This window comes from Dromaius novaehollandiae, chromosome 2 (assembly GCF_036370855.1).
Source record: "Dromaius novaehollandiae isolate bDroNov1 chromosome 2, bDroNov1.hap1, whole genome shotgun sequence".
Classification (NCBI taxonomy): Eukaryota; Metazoa; Chordata; class Aves; order Casuariiformes; family Dromaiidae; genus Dromaius; species Dromaius novaehollandiae.
The window spans coordinates 72,949,636-72,969,093 of NC_088099.1; the positions used below are offsets into that span (position 1 = coordinate 72,949,636).

Here is a 19,458-nt window from a genome sequence, read left to right on the forward strand (position 1 = left end):
TGATTGGTTAGTGATTTCTTCATTCCCTGGATCCCGCCCCTGCTCCTCAAGGTCCTGGTCAATTAACACTGCCCCAGCTGGGTCAGTAGGTGTTATCTCCCAAGGCCCTGAGGAAGAAGACATAATCCAGACCCCTTAATCAGCACTGTTTCAGCAGTGAGAGGAAGCTTTGCTTCCCAAGGTCCTGGCACCCAAACAGGCCTTATTTCTCAGCCTTGGCATCCTCCCTTTCGGAGAGTGGGGCACAGGAATGCAGACTGCTTGTAACTCCCTTATCTTTCCAGCCTGCACCAGCTCTGAGGCCCTTTCTTACCGAACTAGGAGTGCGGCCTAAGGCTTCAGCAAATTTAGCTACTCATGCTAAGCAAGTGTGCGGCTACTCATGCTAAGCAAATTCTATCTAAGATAGAAGTTATCCAAATCTACCTACTTCAAACATTCTTTCTGAGCTTCTCAGGGTTGTCTTGTAACATGGGGGCCGCAGTAACTTAGTCCTGTTTCCGCTGGGGACAGATGGCTTGTTGGGGGTTATGGTTTGCTTGCACCTTATGTACCAAGAAATGTTTAAGGCAAAAGTTCACTCATCTGTCCGCCACAGCTGTGACTGCTTCTCTAGGATGTTTCATGTGTTTCATGTTCCTGGCTGCTGTGCACTTTTCAGTTTTGAACTCCTTTTGTTTTACGGCCCATGATTCCTGTTTAAATCAAAGTTACTTAAATCTAGAAACAAGTATTTCATGCTAGATTGTTCTGTACCTAGCAAAAATGTAGTAAAGAAAAGCAACATTTTTACATTTTGCACTGAAATGTGGTCAGTAAGGGTATATAACTTTCATTGCTAGCTTTCATTAATCTGTAAAGGCTGTTGAAGAAGAAGCAATTTTTTACAAAAAGGCAAAGAGGCGAAAAGATGTATCTAAGTTTAATTATTCTTTCTCTAATATAGTTTTGTACTAAGCATCTTAAAATTTGGAGGGGTTAAAGATTTACAGTCAGATAGATGAAGTACTTTCTTTTCTAAATTCTGATAAATATATCAAATGTGACAGGTTATGGTTCCCTTCAGTTCAATTTTTTTCTCCCCTTCCTCAAGCAATTTGACTTTCCATTGAATGCTGTAGCTAGCAAGGTTTTGATAGCAATTTCTTGAATACACAGCAAGATGCATATGCACTTACTTCAAATAAGATTTAAATCCCCTTTTCACAGTTTAATGGCCGTGGTTTTGTTGCTTTCCAAACTTGTCACAGTTACAGTTCATAGGACAATTTATTTTTGTAGATAGCTTATAGTAATACTTTGCTACCAGTTTCAGGGAAAAGGCTTTTTTGAAATATTTTGTCTTGAAACAGTTTTTGAAATTTTCTGCTTCCAGAAATCCTCTTATTCTCAGACTCCAAACAAACTTCAGCCTTCTTTACTCATCGTACATCTACATTTTTTGACATGAGCTCAGACAAAGGGCACTTTTGAGATTACACCATCTTGCTCAGAGCAGACCTGGTCTTTGTTGTCCTGCCTCGTTTCAGAATAAACAAGGTTGCCATCAATGAATACAGTTCTGAAAGTATATTAGGAATAAGAAAGGAGAAGGGAATGGATGATCAGAGAAAGAAAAAGCTTTGAGGAATGCCGGCAAGTGAGACTTCAATGATGGGAAGAGGCAGTGGAGTTCAGTCTGCTCTAATATCTGCAGCTCTCATACTAGTGAATTTACTAGTCCCGCTGAGTTCAGTAGGAATATTTGCAGCAGCAAGTGCTCACTCACATAAAAATTGCATGAACCGTGTTCTCATCCCCTTCTGCTTCTGCAGCACTGACTCCCTCATGTCACTGACTGGGGAGACAATCAGGATGGGACCCATGAGGTTGTGTTTCAGTGCATGATTAAACGATCTTGTGGATTTGTGCTGCCCTGTCCACCGCAGGGTTAGGTGTATATTGCCTTGGCAAGCTGCAGTCAGTTCCTATGCAGCCCGGCACCCTGGCTTGCTGCACCTTGAAGCTGTCTTCCAGCTGTTCAGTCTGATGGTGGAAGGGAAATAGCCAAGTCTGCAACAGGGAAACAAATGTGTGTCATGTAACTGAGGTAATGAATGACATCACAGTTTAATCTAACCTTAACTGCAAAGTTGAGGGAGGGGCCCATAATGGGCTTATGCTTATAATTTATACTACATTCCATAGTGCCTCTCCCCAGGAGGGGAGAAAAAAATACTTTTTGGAATAAAAGAACATGCTTTTGATGCCAAACTGCTAGTACTCAGTAAGGGTAAGACTCATATCTCTTCTCACACCAAATATTTAATTGTGTAACTGTGGTTAACACGTTTCTGGTTTATGAAGGGATGAGAAACTGGTCCTAGTCATTCTTTTGACCACTGATTTTTTTAGGATTCAAGTAATGCACTACAATTTTTTCATATTAAACTTGGTTACAGTGAAGCCTTGCTTATAATAAAGCACATGTCAAAACACTTGAATTTGTCAGGTTTTGATTCCAGTTGTAATGAAAAACTAATGGCATTGGCTTTATACAGCAGTTCTCCAAAGTTTTATCTTTTACTCAGTTCTGTGCATACACAAAGGTTGTTTAATCTATTCTCTTATGCCCAGCCAATTGTAAAGTCTCTGCTGTTCTTCACTGTCATACAGCAATACAGTGATAAATGAGGAAAAATGCACACTTCTGCTTTTCTAGTTTTAATCAGCTTTTCAAGGATTTTTTGACTTACATTTTAAGTCTTCTTACAGGCATAAATCCTGTCCTCCTGTAATGAGCTGATGTTCAAAATAAAAATTTAATTGCTTTAGGCTATCAATTTTCTGTGCAGAACAGAATCTTTCAAACTACAAGCATTATGTCAAACTGTTTTCTCTTGGTACCTAAAATATCAGCTCTGATTCTGGAAACTCTTACATGAATGTGTTTAATGTTATGCACAAGAATAAGGTTATGCATATGCAGAAATATCTGTATGATCTGGCTGTGTTTTGCCAGGCAACTTTATTCCAGAATGGTCTGTCAGGTGCTTTATGTAACTGCTCTTTATTAATTATTAAATCCTGTATTATTTAGAGTAATTATAATTTAATAGCTGTAGCTTTCTACGGGAGATTTTTCTCTTAATGCATTCCTGTTTTCTATAGTTCAAACTCAAGGGGAAGAAATAAAAAGAAAAAGAAACTGGGAAATTTAAAATTAAACAGCACAACAATGAGGCTTACCATATTTTAGGAAAATGTTGAAGCAATCATTAAATAAAAAGTCAGGGACTATCATTACTAAACCCTTCCTTATAACTTAATCACTCTTCTAAACTACTTCCTTCCATTTTTAGTAAAATATGCATTGTTCCTAATTAGAACTAAGAAGGAGATTACTGTTGGCACCTTTTCCTCCTTGCTGTTTTGTTCACTGGACAATATAAAAAGATTTCAAGAAACAGAGATTAAAGCAAGTGAAAGTTCATTGGAGTGGCAGGAAAATGGAATAATTTTCTCTGAAACTTTGTCTTTCAGCAAGTTCCATTTGGAGTGTACTTCATTCTCCTAGAATACAAATCAATTTATACATTAGAAAGAATCAAAGAAAAACAAAATTGTTTTCTGAATGAGCTCTCCTTTGCAAATATTATTCTTTTCTTTCCTGTAAGTCTTAGCACAGTTACGGCAACAACAAAAAAAGAAAGAGTAGTAAGTGATAAATTTTGAAGTTCAAAACTAAAATTCCTCCTACTAAAATATAGTAGTAATAGTAATTGGAGGAAGCCAGATAGCTTTAACAACATGAAAAATGCATATCGTGGAGGGTTACATTCTGATTTTACTGTTGCTAATGTTTTATTTTTTAAAACTGTTTTCGCCTCATCTTCACATCCATTTCGCACATGCTGACATCAAAAAAAGTCAAATGGAATTTCATTATATGAGAAATATCATTGTAGGGGCATACTGGACTGGACTGTACACAGAAAAACATTTCAAAAGCTATTGTTTTTTGGTTTTGTTTGTTTTTCTCTAAACCCACCACCACTTTGGTAGATCACTAGTCTTCTGTGAGTAGATCCAGCTCCTGGATCCACCTCTTAAGTCTATGGAAACTGAACAGAGCTTGGTCATTTTTTCTGGCTGCTGATATCTTGTGTGGAGATGTCATGTCTTCCAGTGCCTTAGGGCATACAAGGGTCCACATCCTCACTACCTTCAGCCCTCAGACCAGTGCCTCTGTTCCTCCGGGCTTTAGGTTTCTTACACATCTTCCTATGTTCTCACAGCATTCCTCCTTCTGGTGTGTACTTCAAACTTCTCAGTTATCCTCTTTGGGATCAAAAAGGCAGGCAAGAAACAGAGAAGAGGAATTTCCTAGCAGCCAATTCTGCTTGTAAAAGCATTCAAAGTAGCACTCCTGATTACGCTTTTCTCACCCTATGAATCATGCACTTCTTGGGTTTGACTGGTGTCCTGAGATTATGTATCCTTTCTTGTTTTCTCACTTCTTAATGTCCTGTTCCTAAATGTAGGACCAATAAGCCTCTCTTATAAAGCCCATTCTTCCTTAAGGATGGGGAAATAGAATCGGTGATCCCATTTGCCTGTAAGCCCAGGGTCAGATTCTTACACAGGAAGATGATTGTTGGGGATGAGCTAGAGGTTGTTGAGACAGTCAATGTTTATGGCTTTTGATGACTCTCTGGTTCATTTAAGCACTGCAGCTGAAAGAGTGCTCTAGAGGAATATCATTATCTGTGTGCCTTTATATTCTTCCCTAGATCTCAGCTAGGGGGTCACTTGCAGAATTACATTATTACACACGTGGGCTTTTTGATGCTCTAAACTTCTTCTGAAATATTTCCCCTACTCTTTCTGAGTATCTGGAATAAGCCAGCCTAGTTGAGTCCAGACTGGCTTTATGGTACAGAAAAAAAACATGGCAGTTACCACACAAATTTGAAGACAGAAAAGAGCATAGAGTTCACAATTCAGTGCAAATGTGTTCAGTGCTCCTTCATCTATCTTATTTTGACTCTTAGGGCATGAACAGTAGAAAATCTGCATTTGGCTTTGACCCCAAATGATGAAGATGACATTCAAAGCTCTGTATGTGCTACAAAAGAAATTAGATGGTGTTTTCACAGGCCACCTGGTCAAGGGCAAAAGTGGATATTCAAGGGCATAGTGGGTAGTTCAGATCCAAAAGTCATAGTATGTACAACAGCTGCCGCTCTCTTTCCATCTCCAGCATGGTAATTCTGCAGCTCTAACCTCTAAATAATGTGCTCTTAAGTCTGTAAAAAAAGGATGCAGAGTGTAAGAAGGAAGCCAGAGAGTCCAGTTTTCTGATCTCTCAGCTGAAGTGGACCACACAGCCTGTCTGCCTGTGCTGAGCCCTCTCCTCTCATAAGACTGGAAGTACAACAGTGACAGATGGTGAGGGAATGCACTAATTGTATAATCATAGGTATGCATCCAAATGCACGACTCAGGATAGTGAAGCCTCTGTTCTGTCTCTGCTCTGTGTGAGACATTACCAGAAAGTCGGCATTCTTTGCTAAATGAAGGGAAAACGACCATGTTACAAGGCACTTGGGCACTTCTTATCATGAGTGGAATAGCTGGCATGCTTGTCTGCTCCTATCCTCCAGCTAAGTGCACACTTGTCCTGTTGTGGGAGCCATTTCTGTTTTGGTCATGTTATGCATATATGGATGGCCATAGTATAAATCAGCTGGGGCCACTGATCCCTAAAAGGAGGACTACAGCATGCCACTTGTTCTGTATGTCTGAGCAGTCCCCAAAAAGGTGTTGACAGAGGTTTGGCTGGGTTGTGCAGATCAGCTGACTCTGTCCACAGACCAGGGCCTACTCTCTGTGGTTAAGCTGTGCATCACTGGACTGACAAGAAGAGCATCTCTGGGGAAAGAGCCAACCATCCAAGGTTTACTAAGTAACCAATTGTTTTTATTTGTCTTCCCAACTGAAAAAAGAAACAGTGACTCCAGATGGAGCTGAATTTAAAATTTCAGTTTGATGAGTTTTGTGTTCAGGTAAGTGTAATGAAATACTTCTTTTGGGGTATCCATGAGAAAAACAAATGAATGTTAGCATTTCAAATGTACAGGAGGAGAAAAAAGTTCACCCTGATCTTTCGCCTGATTCAACCACAGTGTACAAATGGCTGGAGTCAGGGTGTTCCAGGTCCCCAAGGGACTGTCTTTCTTGTTGGGCTGTCTTTCCTATCAGGCTGTGGTGATGGTCAGTCACTTCTTCTGTCAGTTTTGTATGGAAAGCTTAAATACTGAGCCAGGAGATACAAATGAGCTAAGCTGGGAGCTGGCTACTCTCTTGGGTATTTTGCATTTTTGGGTTACAGACGAGCTTTAATCTGGCAGGTGAAAAGGGGCTGGCAACAGTTCTATTTCCAATCTTTTCTTCCCTAGATAAATAATACTACTTGGCAAGCTTGGCACAAATTCATGAACAACTTTTGGAATAACTAAAACTATATTCTCTGGTAGTTTGATAGTATTTCACTTCTTTTGCCACACTCTCCTGGTAGTGCATGCTATGCATGCTCACAGTCAGGGCACCAAAGAGATAATAATTGCATTTATTTCCTTTGGATAAGAGGTTTGGCAACACTACTTGTCTGTTTCCTCTTGGGATTCTTTGGAAGCCCCTTAGATTGTCAAAATGGATATGGAGACTTCCTATGATTTGCTGTCTCTTATCTCTTGCCCTATTACAGAATATCTTAAATCATGCCTCAGAGTGTCCGATGTTTTAGTACTCTGAAATTAAGCTCAAGAGGCAACAGGATTTAGCCACAACCTCATTCCCTGGCATCTTCACCTTCTGGGCATCAGCTGTCCCAGCTTCAGCTGTCCCTCTCTTGGAGACATTTTGACAGATAGATCTGTTACTGGATCCTGGGTGACTGCTAGCTGGGACGTCTCTTCAGAGCAGTGGCATCTGCATTCAACCCTGCCACTGCCTAGATGGGCCTTCAAACCCTGGAACCTCCTGAGAGGTCTGCTGTGGAGCCCGTCCAAACTTGTGCATATAATTAGTTTGAACTCAGAGTACACACGCTGTAGAAAATGGACTAATGTATATGAATAAAGGTACTAAAAGGCACACAACAACTAATAAAAAATTATAATTTAATAATAGAGGAAATTCCTTCTTGTGGTGCTAAGACTGGTTGCCCATAGTTTTGTGCATACTATGTTGTTTCCCACTGTAAATTCTATTAGTCAGGAACAGCACCCTATTAAACCTTTTGGAAGCTTGATTATGATTTTCAATTAAGATTTTATTATACAAATATTAACACCAAAAAGAATGATCCCATATACAGTTTCATTTTAAACTATCAAGGACTCTTTAAATGTCCTAAGAAACTGGAAATAATGTTTATAAGAGTAAATGTAAGTTCCATACCCTTTGTTCATCACACCAGTAGTTATATTTCAGCAGTAATCTGTTTTCGTTGTTGTATACTTGTTTATAACTTTCTTGGGTTCCTGAACAAAAAGTATGACATTGTTACCAGTTCAGATGTTAAGAAGTAATTGTTTTAAGCTTATCATCATTTTTTTTATTTCATTGCATAACTCTTTGACAAATAATATATAAATACCTAAGATAAATTTACACCCACATCAATTATATTACTAAATTTCTATGCAGAGCTAGCAGAAGCCAGTCTAACAAATAAAATAGAAGGAATCAAAAACAGAAAGGTAGAAGCAGAGTTTGAAAAGTATCGGTAAATTTAGTTTTGATAAGCTTTTAAAAATGTAGATGCTTAAACACTTTATAGAAAAATCTGCTTGGACTATAAAACTAGACTAGAGTTTTTGTGAATTCAGGGTACTTGCTGACATTTTATGTGCTTGCTTGCTTACTTAATATTTCCTGTTGGCTAAGTACCATTACTAAATATAATGAAATAAGACCAAGATTAAGACTTAGTTTTTATCCTGACATATAGTACAGTTGACATATACTATTTTGTCTTTGCCTAGTCTAACGTTTCTGTCTGTTTTCCTTAATGGATGAATGAAAGATAGGACTTGAGAAGTGGCTATGAAGAGTAATTATCACCTATACTGTCATTATCACACACTGCTTTCATAATTTAGGATTTTCTGCAAGATGTGTGAACTGGAATCCAAGATTACAGAAATAAAACACTAGACCAGAACTTCAAATGAAAAAAATAGAAATGTGGGGGTTAAAGATGAAGGTAATATTTCTTCTGGAAAAACTAATTTGTTATCTCCTAATTACAAATGTAAAATCCTGTGGTAATTTACATCCTTTCAGAAATAATGTATCTTTTCCTCTCTGATTCTTCCTTTTCTGGAAGCTACTGTTCAAGAATAATCTTCTATCTGAACTGACATTTTACGCGTTATTTGAACTGTGATTCTTAATCTCAGCACCTCTGTCTTTTAAACAAAGAAATGCTTACCTATAAGTGGGTAGAAATTCATGAGGAAGTTATTATAAGCTTCCCTTGTGATTTTTTAAAGCTAGAATCTTATAACATGGATTTGCTATTGCTGATATCTGATAAGGATAACTGAAAAGCTTTCTGGTCCTGTAGGACAAGGACACATAATTTAAGATTATATTAATTTGCTACAAGTTTCTGCAGGATCCACAAGAAGAAATATTTTTGTATTTATTCTATAGTAAGTTATATTTCATAATGCTTGGTTTAACTCAGTAATGTTAAAAAAGGCATTTAAAACAGCATTTCCAGCTTTCATGGGAGATCACAGTTATTTTGTTAAACAGCTTTCAAAATGAGCGATATAAAGGTAAGACAGGTAAAAAGAGGCTATGCAGACAGCCTCCACAGGACTTACTGAAGTATGGGGAGTGTTCTCAGACTCCATCAGTTTGCAAGCATCAGACGAGTTTTTTCACTGCTTGTAATTGACCTGTCTTCTTTCCATTAACTTGTTCTCTGAATACCCGTAGTCACAGAATTACAATCACTCAGTGTGGAACACTAGTTCTTCCTGAGTTTCTGCAAAAGATAATAGAAGAAAAAAGGAAGAAGAGCTAAGACCTGTCAGTGGCACATGCTAGCTAAGTGACTGACAGTTTAAAGTACTCAAGAAAGACATTCAATCTTTACAGGAGAATGTGACCAGGAGCCAAGCTGGAGAAAGAAAAGCCTCAGGACATCATAATGTATTCATGCGTCTTTAACCTTGACTCTGGACTGAACCTGTCAGTGGGATGTCACCTTATGAATGAACTTTCAGATAGGTTAGATCTGTCTGTGAAAGTGTGAGTACTTTGTGATATTTGTGCAGTGGCAGTGGCACGATTTTTGCTTCGTATCTAGGAAACTGATTTGAAAATTAAAATGAACAACTTTCCAAGCTCTAAGTGTCATATTCTCTTCCTAAGTATTTTTAAATGTTTTACATGTGTATGGTCCATGATCAGATTCACTTGTTGGTGATCACTTGAACATTTTCCAACATTCTTCTGAGAGCTAATGGTCAATATTTCCCATGGCTGCCAAAAGTCTTTTTGGGCTGAGAGACGTGGATAAAGAACCATGTGCAAGTACTAAATGTTTATGAAGTGAGCCAAGGTTTAATAATATTGGATCCTGAGATAGGCTGCCACTGAATATGTGGCAAGATTTTCTAATGTGCTAAATATCTAATTACTCCCAATAAACTGTGATGGTTAAGAAAGCAAAGCAGGCAACAAAGAGTGGGAGAAGGAGCTGTTAAACTGGTGCCCAAGGAGGGTTTTTAGAGGATACAGTGATAATTTCCTGAGGGGAGAAGCAGGAGGAGTTATACCTAAAATATTTGGAGGCATATTTCAAGGAGGAGGAGACATGGAGGCAGCACCTTCTAAGAGGATGAGTTTTTGGGGACAGACAAAGATCACTTGTCCATTCTGTCAGTTATAGGTAATGTTTTTTTTTTTTTTTCTGCTGATTCTAAATTGATTAGTCTAAAGTGCCTGTAATGGATATGTCTCAGTGACCCTTACCTTATCTGGAGAACTGTCCATAGTAAATGTAATTTATTTGTTGGAAAGTAAAACACTCATCACCTGTGCATGTTTGTCTTTGTAGTTCCCACGGAATTATTTTTAACTTTATAAAGAGCTACAGTGACATAACAAAGTACAAGTAACGTCAACTATGGCAAACTATTTAGAAGGCCAAGGTCCTTAATTTTCTTCTACAGCCATGCAGTTTGTGCACCCCAGTAATGTTAGGAAAGAGTTATAAGTTAGTCTTTGTCCTGGTGAGTTAGGCACAGATTTTGTGTTGGTATAATCAACTAGACATGTAGGATTTCATTAATTCCTTCACATATATTTTTGTGTAACTCCATAGGAAACTCTCTTATTTCGGTGTGTCCTTACTATTACTGGCATAAATTATACTGATGATTATAGTGGTGTAAGCACTTTTATATTGACTTATCACCACTAAGGTTATTTGTACTATTTCAGTTAGATTAATGTACTTGAAGGGGCTGCAAACTTTGGATGGAGACAAAGTCTTAGTATTGTTACGAGGTAGCCAGTGATGTCTGCAAGGAGGAAAAACAAAGGAAATCCATCAGTCCCATCTCTTATACTTTGCAAGAGGTGAAGGAATATCCCTTGTGTTTTCTCTCATCCTTAAACATCTCTCAGCATAAGCTGGCTTCATCACATGTGAATAAGTACACATATTGAAATATAATGGGAATGGAAAATATGACATCAGTATATGGAAGGAACTGAAACAAAGCCTAATCTTATGTGGAAGTTCTCAGTGTGAATGGATATCAGTCATACCAGCAATGACGATATTCTTGTGCATTTTGGTAAGTTTATCTTACTCAGTTGACGTCAGTTGCAGGATTATTTTTGCTTTTATGAAACAAGAACAGTTAACTACCTGATGTACAGTCAAATATCTGTTTTATTATCTTTGTGAAACATGCCTCAATTAATTAAGTTACAGTGTGTCAATTTGTTAGGCGTTGCTTAAAGTAAGCTGTAAAATTGTATAATAAATGATATAAAACATTTTAGCCCATCTTTAAGATTAGTTCAGTTCTTTGTTGGCAGAAGACTTTCACGTTGACTGTGCAAATAATCTACTCTGTGACAATTTTTTTAGTGACAAGGATTAGTTGTTAATAATTCTGTTAAGCATAATCTTCAGTGACGTATTTCTTGGCCAGTTTTCTGTTTCTGTTTAGTTAGTTCTTAATACTTTCCGCCACAAGATCAAGTTAAAAATAATTCATGCAGTAAAGATACAAGGCAACAATGTATTCTGAATAGTGTGTAAAGCACTTTGCTGGTTTATTTATTTGAAGACGTACCACTTCCTCCTGTCCTTTGTCGTTAAACACAGAGCATTTGACAGGTATAAAATGGATTATGCCATTAGTATACTGACTTGAATAATTTAGAATTTCCAAAGGGAACTTGAGGGAATGGCACAGAGAAAAATAGAGCTTGCAGTCCCATCCTTAGCTATACTGGCCTATGCAGCAGAGCAGAGAGCCATACTGCTGCCTCCCTGCTCCTTTAAACGACTTTGCAACTGATCATCCTGTGTGCTTGGGGAACTGAAAAACGAACAGTTGTTGTTTGCTTGTTTTTCAGGAGTATAAAGACTATTCATGTGTCCTCCCTCAGCACTGCCACAATCATATTATGCTAATGATAGGATATCCTTCCTGTCAATAAAAATATGGTTTATTTTCCTCATAGACTACCTTCCATAATTGCAACTATTTTAAGATACCAAATATCTATATAGAATTTCTTGACTTCAGTAAGCCTTGGCATGTGCTCTATGAACTGCTCTTTCCTATTTGTAAGGGACCACACACTGATAATGTGTTTCATTGGTATTAAACACTTAATGTGTATTTTTTCACAGTCTTGGAGCTCCAAGTCCAGAAGTGTGTTGTGTTCAGCTCATTCTGCTAAGGAAGTTTGCTGCTCCAGTTGGTTCTACGGAGCTCCATTCCTATCACGGCTAACTCCTGGTGTCCAGTCCAGCTAGTTTTAACCTATCTCAAGCATGTTAACTGCGCTGCAGCTACTATCATAGGCATGGTCTGAATATTGCCTTCATCTGTGAAGGAGCCTGTTCAAGAATCTATAAAAGTTAAAAAGGATAGGCTTTGTATGTCACATGAAACAATCACTGATTAAAATACAGAAAAAGTTTCTCTCTTCCAGTTCCTTAATCAATAGGCCATAGATTTATCCTCCCCTTTATGTATGCTTTCTCACCTATTATGTGCTTCTCACATGTAACCTAGTACCAATAACTGCCTCCATTCAGAAATGTTTGCAGAGCAATTGCTTCTGTCTCTTTGTTGTTCATCCAAACTCTCAGGTTTTAGTCTGTTGCTGTAAAGCCGTGGCTAGATCACCACCAAGGTACATCTCCTCCCCATTTGGTGCAGCATGGAGATGCTGTGAGAGGCATCTCATTCACATCATGTGAAAGCTATAAAGTCCTCAGTATTTTCTGTGGACTATATGGCATCTAATGTGTGAATTCTAGGTATGCAGGTATGCATTCTAGTGTTTGTCTGTCTTCTCGCTAGCTTTTTTGTTTGATGTTTTACATTTAGACAGTATTTAGACAATACATTTACACAGACAGTGACTATCATGCTGTTAACACTGAATCACAGAATAGTTGTGTTTGGAAAGAACTTCTGGAGATCATCTGGTTTAACCCCCTCCCACCCAAGCAGGACCAGCTACAGCAGGTTGTGCAGGATGGTGTCCAGTCAGATTCTGAATATCTCCAAGAATGAAGACTCCCCAACCTCTCTGGACAGCCCGTTCAACCACTCTCACAGTGAAGAAGTGTTTTCTTATGTTCAAATGGAATGTCTTGTGATTGTTTGTGCCCGTTGCCTCTCATTCTGTCACTAGGCATCACTGAGAAGAGTCTGTCTCTGTTCTCTTTAAACCCTCCCTTCAGATATAATAAGATATTATAAACATTGATATGATCCCCCCCCCCCCCCCCAGTCTTCTCTTCTCCAGGCTAAACAGTCCCACTCTCTCAGCCTCTCCTTGTATGGAAGAAGCTCCAACTCCTTTATTATCTTTGTAGCCCTTTGCTGGACTCACTCCAGTAAATCCATGTCTGTCTTGTACCGGAGAACCAGAATTGCATGCACCACTCCAGACGTGGCCTCACCAGGGCTGAGTAGAAAGGAAGGATCACCTCCCTTGATCTGCTGGCAATGCTCTTCCTAAAGCAACCCAGGCTGTTGGCCTGGGCATGACCTTTGTCACGAGGGCACATTGCTGGTTCATGTTCAACTTGTCCACCAGGACTCCCAGGTCCTTCTCTGCAGGGCTGCTTTCCAGCAGGTCTGCTCCCAGTCTGTACTGGTATATGGGGTTATTCCTCTCTAGGTGCAGGACCCTGCACTTGCCTTTGCTGAACTTCACAAGGTTCCTCTCCACCCATTTCTGCAGCCTGTCCAGGTCCCCCTGAATGGCAGCACAACCATCTAGTGTATCAGCCACTTCTCCCCGTTTTGTATCATCTGCAGAAGAAGTAACCATTTTAATATATAGATTACTACTGTGAAGATTTTATTATTTAATAGAGACAAATATTTATGCATATATCTATTTCTCAAAGAATTTTCAGTCTGTGACAGGAGGCATAAACTTCTTTTTACCCTCTAAGTGTATGTTATACTGTGTGGAAAAGAAGTTTGTGTGGATGGGCCTTGTAAAGCTGGTGCTGGAGACTAGGAAAATGCACTTTTATTTCAAATTAGTCTCAGAACACCACAAATGGATCATATCTATGTAAAAGGAAAGTCAGTTTTTGGAAGTGCAAACTCTAACTTTCGATGGAGTTATGGAAAATGCCTAGGTACGTCTGCCGGGTTTGCAGCCCAAGCCTAGTGTACAGTTCTGCATGTACGGTTTTAACAATAATAAGTGAGGCTTATACAAGGAAAACTTTTGCCTCCTGTGAGCTTTCAGATTAATATTAACCAGCCTGTAGAGCTAGCAGCTCCATTCAGCAGAGCTGAGCAGCGCACAAAAGTTTTGAGTGAGAAAGGAGAAAAGGTTGATGTGGAGTTGTTGGATAAAATATAGCCTTTTCAAACTGCTCATCCAGTTCAAGATCATCAGTTCCCAAAACCAGTATCACAAATAGGGTCATGAGCTCGGAATTTAAATGTAAATTGGATTGTGCATGCCCAGAAGTAGAGGCCTGAAAGAAAAATTTTGGCACCGCTGAGCAGCTCATCTAAGAGAATTGTAACCAAGGTGCCTGTGATTTATGTATTTTTCATCAAAAGGTAAACAGCTTAGTATAAAAGCGATGATTTAGTAAATCCATGCCCCTCTAAGCAATACCAAAAACCTATAAGAAATAGCAGAAATCAGTTTGTGCCAGATGCCATCAGAAGGCTGGGACGAATGTGTGATGGAGTTGAAAATAAGTGACCAGGACAATAGCCAAACATATGAAGTTTCCATATCTGCATTACTTAAATCCTTTAGGAACAAGGCCATATATACAACTATAGTCCCAAAAGAGCACATGAGAGTAACAGTAAATATTTTAGCTCAAGTGCAAGCTGGCTTTAATTATACAGACTGTTTTGCAGTCAGTGTACAAAGTTATTAATTCTCAGTTAGAATAAGAGATTAGATTCCCAGCATATTTATTAACTAGCCAGTCTACTCCATACTGGCTGGAGCCTGCCACTATGACTCCTGTGGGAAATACTTCACTAAGCGAGATGTCCTAGTTGTTTAAATAGGTGCGGAACATGTGATTATGGCATGGATAGCCATATCTGTTCTTCCAGCAAAGTGTCTTACTCAGTGTCAGCCAGTAACTGTGTGTGACTTTTAGGCTGGATATGTTTGTGTCCTGCTACAATCATTTCCTGTTAACGTAAATGAGTGCTTAAAAATACTTCTCATTTCTCTAAAAATTCAGAAATACTTCTTTTAATGATTTTAGCTGCCTGCTTTAATAATTCGTGCACATCAGGAATATTTCTTTTCTTTGAGATTTTTTTTTGTGATTATGTGAAAGAAACATACTGTCAAAAAGAAGACAAAAGCAGTTAAGTAATCAAGAATATGTGAACTGCCACAAACAATCACTCTTGTTTGTTTCTTGCAGAAAGAAAAGAAGTGAAGGTGGGAGAGTATAATGCCGTAGCTGACACACTGGAAATAATCAATAACAGCATCAGGTTCCAAGGTAGGACACAAAACTGGAAAGAGATACAGGAATTACATGGATTGCTACATATAGTTTGTAAGAGTGTATGCTGTTTAGATTACTGTTAGGATTTTTAATATTGAATAACTATGAAACTGTATAAAAAGAGAAAGAATTGAGCTATTTCATATTTTACTGGTACGTGCAGGAAAATAGAAGGAGAATTCTAAACAGAAAATTGCAGTGTTTTGATACTGTGTAATTGTTTTCTATTCTAATAACTGGGGCAAATTGAAATTGATATGTGTACACAAATGTTCTTTGTTATTTCAGCAAGCCACAGGATATCTCTTTTATTTCATCTCCTTCAAGCAATAATAATCTAATTTCATCCCCATTTCCCACTCCCCCAGTTCATCTCACCTGAGGGGTGCTCCTGTGTGCTGTGTTTGCAGACGAAAAGGAGGTGGTTGTTTTTCTTTGGGACGTGTCTGTTAGGCAGTTAGGAAATAGTATTTCAACATACCAAAGGTAGCTTTAAGGTGGCCATTGAGAGATAGCCCCAGCAGCCTGGGACTAGGAGCCCAGCAGCCCTCCCAGGGGCCATGGCAGCCATATAGCTAATTTTGCCATTGTCTTTTCAACACTTTTTTCCCAGGCTGCTCCAAAGTTAACATGAGGACTTCCTCTGCCCTCACAGCAGTTGCAGTGCAGACATATAGATAATCATGGCAGACCAATGTCAGTGGAAATTAATTAAGGATCTCTCCTGTTGTATATAGATATGTAGATTCTTTGGAAAGCTAGTAATTAAGATGAAACCCGGCTATTATGGTGCAATTCAGTAACACAAGGTAAAGCTAAGTCAGCTTCATGAGTTCTGTGTAGTTTCCCCTGTGAACGTAGCAAACTGCCATATCCAGTCCTCTACTACACCTGTCTCCCAGGAGCAGACACCTGAACTTTGCATGAGCACGACCAGAGTTTCACTGCAGTGATCTAATCCATGACTCCCCTCAAGCTCTCCATCTTTCCTTCTGGCAGCCTTCAGTGGACAGGACTACCAGCTGCAGGACAACAAAAAACTCAGCAGATTATTTTTGCTGGAAGGAGGAATTGATGATGCAATTGAAAACTGATTTAATACCGTTAATTTCCAAAGGATATATGCAGGTTGAACTCAATAACAAAAGGCAATTTTTTGTTCTTAACTCCATGCCTTTTTGGACAGTAAAGAATAGGAAAATGCACTATTCAGGATTTCTGCAGGGTCAGACTCTTAGCTTTTGTTCTGGCTGCATCTGGTGTTTCTTTCACATGTAGCCTGTCTAAGGTTTGTCTTACAGATGCATTATGCAGCTCACAGTGAGTCCTCCTCACACCCCCACACTAACTATTGGCTGGAGCAGTGATGTAAATGGTATGGAGGACACTGTTGTTGCACTTACCATACAGTATAAAAGTCTTAGTTTCTTTAAGTATTTGAAATGAAGCCTAGTAATTATAGCCTGTCTAAAGCACTGTGTAAAATTACACACCAGAGAGCAGCCATTCACAATATTAAAAGCAATAGAATTGAATGGCCATTCTACAAACAAGAAAATGTATTTTACAGAATTACTGATTGTTTATGATTAATAAATACCAATCATCAATATACTCTCTGTATTTTAAGTATTGTAGTTTTTTTCAATGTATTTCTTTAATATCATTTCTCTTAATTCAGGCACATGCCTTACTGTATTTTTGGCTTGTTAGTCATTGCCTAATTCTGTGGAAAGTGTCATACAAATACGTAATTTGTTAATGCATGCCCTGATGTGAGAAGGGGAAAAATGTAAAATCTCCCTTATTCTTCTCCAATATCAAATCAGCAAATGGTCCCTTGACTATCACTTTATTATGATGAACAGCTAAAAGGGATTTCTTTTGCAAAGAAATGTAAAGGCCAAAGCATGAGAAGGTTCAACCGTCTGAATCATTTCAGCTGAACTGGTATGGATAAAATGTTTTCTACTGCATAAAGTCTTAAATTTTTTTTTAGGTGTACAGCAGAAGAGTGGACACGAAATTTAGCTATGGCAGCTGCTAGTCAGGTTTGTCTATACAGCTGTTTCATGATAGGAAGCAGGCCTGCCCTTGTGAAATCTTTCCACAGCTCCACAGAGAGTTTATGTGGTAAGGACAGGCTCAGACATTTTTGGATGCAAAATTTCTTTCTGAAGGAAGTCAGTGATGCAATAGGTCTTTTGTCAAGAGGTTTTGTCATAGGTCTTTTGTCATAGGTCTTTTGTCCCTGCACCAAGGAAAATTTTAGTAAGTAGATAAGATAGGTCAGGAGAACAAGTGGGGAATGCAGAGCTTTATTATAGTTGTCAGAAAATAATTCTTCTCATTAAACCAAAAAGCCTTTAATTGGTGGGAGCTGAGTGTCAATCAAGTATGTGGCTTTAAGCATAGCTTTTAAGTTCAGAGGTTCAGGTCACATTTGCAGGGATTTGAGAAGTGGGTCTGTCTTCGTTACCCACTGTGCCTCCCTGAGGCCTCCATCCACCCCCACTCATGGTCCAGGGGCTCCAGTTCAGCCCAGCCAGGGTCCTGAGTCCCTGCCTGGGCTGGGTGTGCCAGTCTGCCCCAGCCCCAGGGAGCTGCCAGCCCACGAGGCACTCTGACACATTTCTCTTCAGTGAAGAAGGAGTTAATATTGAGTGACTGATTAAGCCAGAATAGCAAACTTCTCTGTTTTAGCTTTATTTCAGTTGGTTGCAGCCATGGCAGGTATCTAGTGGGGCCTTTAGAACATGCCCAGGCGACAAGGAAAAGATGGTGAGAAACCGTGTCCTCTGTCTCCTCATTTTTCTGCTGCAGGAAATCATAACCTCCTGGTAAACTTTACAGTTATAGTATGCTTTTTACTGTTTACTTAGCCTTTAACATGAAGATAGAGTGAACATATGTTTGGGGGAAGGGGGAGGGTGAATCTTTTTTTTTCTTTTCTCCCCAAAAAAGGTGTTCACCTGCTCCAGAAATACAAACCTTGTCAATCATATCTGACTAACATGTCTTTCAAAGTTAGTGATATTTCATCAGCTACAGCTGTGGCTTACATCTGCTAAATCTGTTGTGAGTATAATACTGAGGAGAGGTATAATTTCTTAAAAAAATTCTACATCTGACTCAGCTTTAGTCTATTTTTCTTCTTGCAATTATAGGACTTGAGCCTCCAAAGGACAAAACAATTATACAAGAAGAGCTACGCAAGATCTCTCTTCCTCTCTACAGCATCCTTTCAGCTCTCACTATCCTAGGAATGATAATGGCCGGTGCTTTCTTGTTCTTCAACATCAAAAACAGAAATCAGAAGTAAGGCATTCATGTGACTTCTGTCATAACTTCATATTTTAAGTGCCACATTTGTAAAGTCTGTAATCAATATATATGTAAGGAAAATATTAAAACTGTATGAAGATCATATTTTAGAACTATTTTAATGAAACTGCTGTGTAGTATATTCACATGGAAACAATGACAGGTTCTTTTACTTGTCATTGGAAAATGTGATTTAAATTTTTTTCCCCTTTGTGCATTAACCCCAGCTAGCTAATCCATCAGTAAAACAGGATATATTTTTTACTGAGCATTCAATAACCTAAAGCAATGATAGGCCTTATAAAGAAAACAAATAGTTTGTGGGCTTGTGGATTTCATAGAGTTTTACAAGAAGGGTTATCTATTTGCCTGATTTGTCAGTGTTATAGAAAGCTCTTCTTTGCTCTAATAGCATAGCAATATTTTTTTTCCCCTTTAATGCACTATCACCTTTTGTCCGTAGGCTAATAAAGATGTCCAGTCCCTACATGAACAACCTTATTATCCTTGGAGGAATGCTTTCTTATGCATCTATTTTTCTTTTTGGCCTTGATGGATCCTTTGTCTCTGAAAAGACATTTGAGACACTTTGTACAGTAAGTAATTCCATATATTGTAGTTTAAGATGCTCATGAAGAAAGTTCTGCAAGATGTACAAACAGAAAAATGTAGTAGTTGGATGTCCTCATTCCATTTAATCACTGATATTCTTAATTTGTTCCCAGGATATCTTTTAGGACCAAATTCTGAGACATGTACAACTCTGTAATATTAGTGAAAGTTTCAGGTTCATTGGGCCACAGGCTAGAAGCGTAAATGTGAATATATAGATTCCATATTATGTTATGTATATT

At 38.6% G+C, this 19,458-nt stretch overlaps 1 protein-coding gene across 1 annotated transcript in view; it reads left to right on the top strand.

Moving 5' to 3' along the window:
• The window catches only part of GABBR2 (gamma-aminobutyric acid type B receptor subunit 2), a 477,500-nt gene that overhangs the window by 294,239 nt on the left and 163,803 nt on the right, over positions 1 to 19,458 (top strand). Inside the window, exons 9-11 of the mRNA XM_064506758.1 lie at positions 15,194 to 15,274; positions 18,448 to 18,598; positions 19,068 to 19,200. Coding sequence (XP_064362828.1) covers positions 15,194 to 15,274; positions 18,448 to 18,598; positions 19,068 to 19,200 — 365 coding nt within the window. The remainder of the gene's footprint in view (positions 1 to 15,193; positions 15,275 to 18,447; positions 18,599 to 19,067; positions 19,201 to 19,458) is intronic.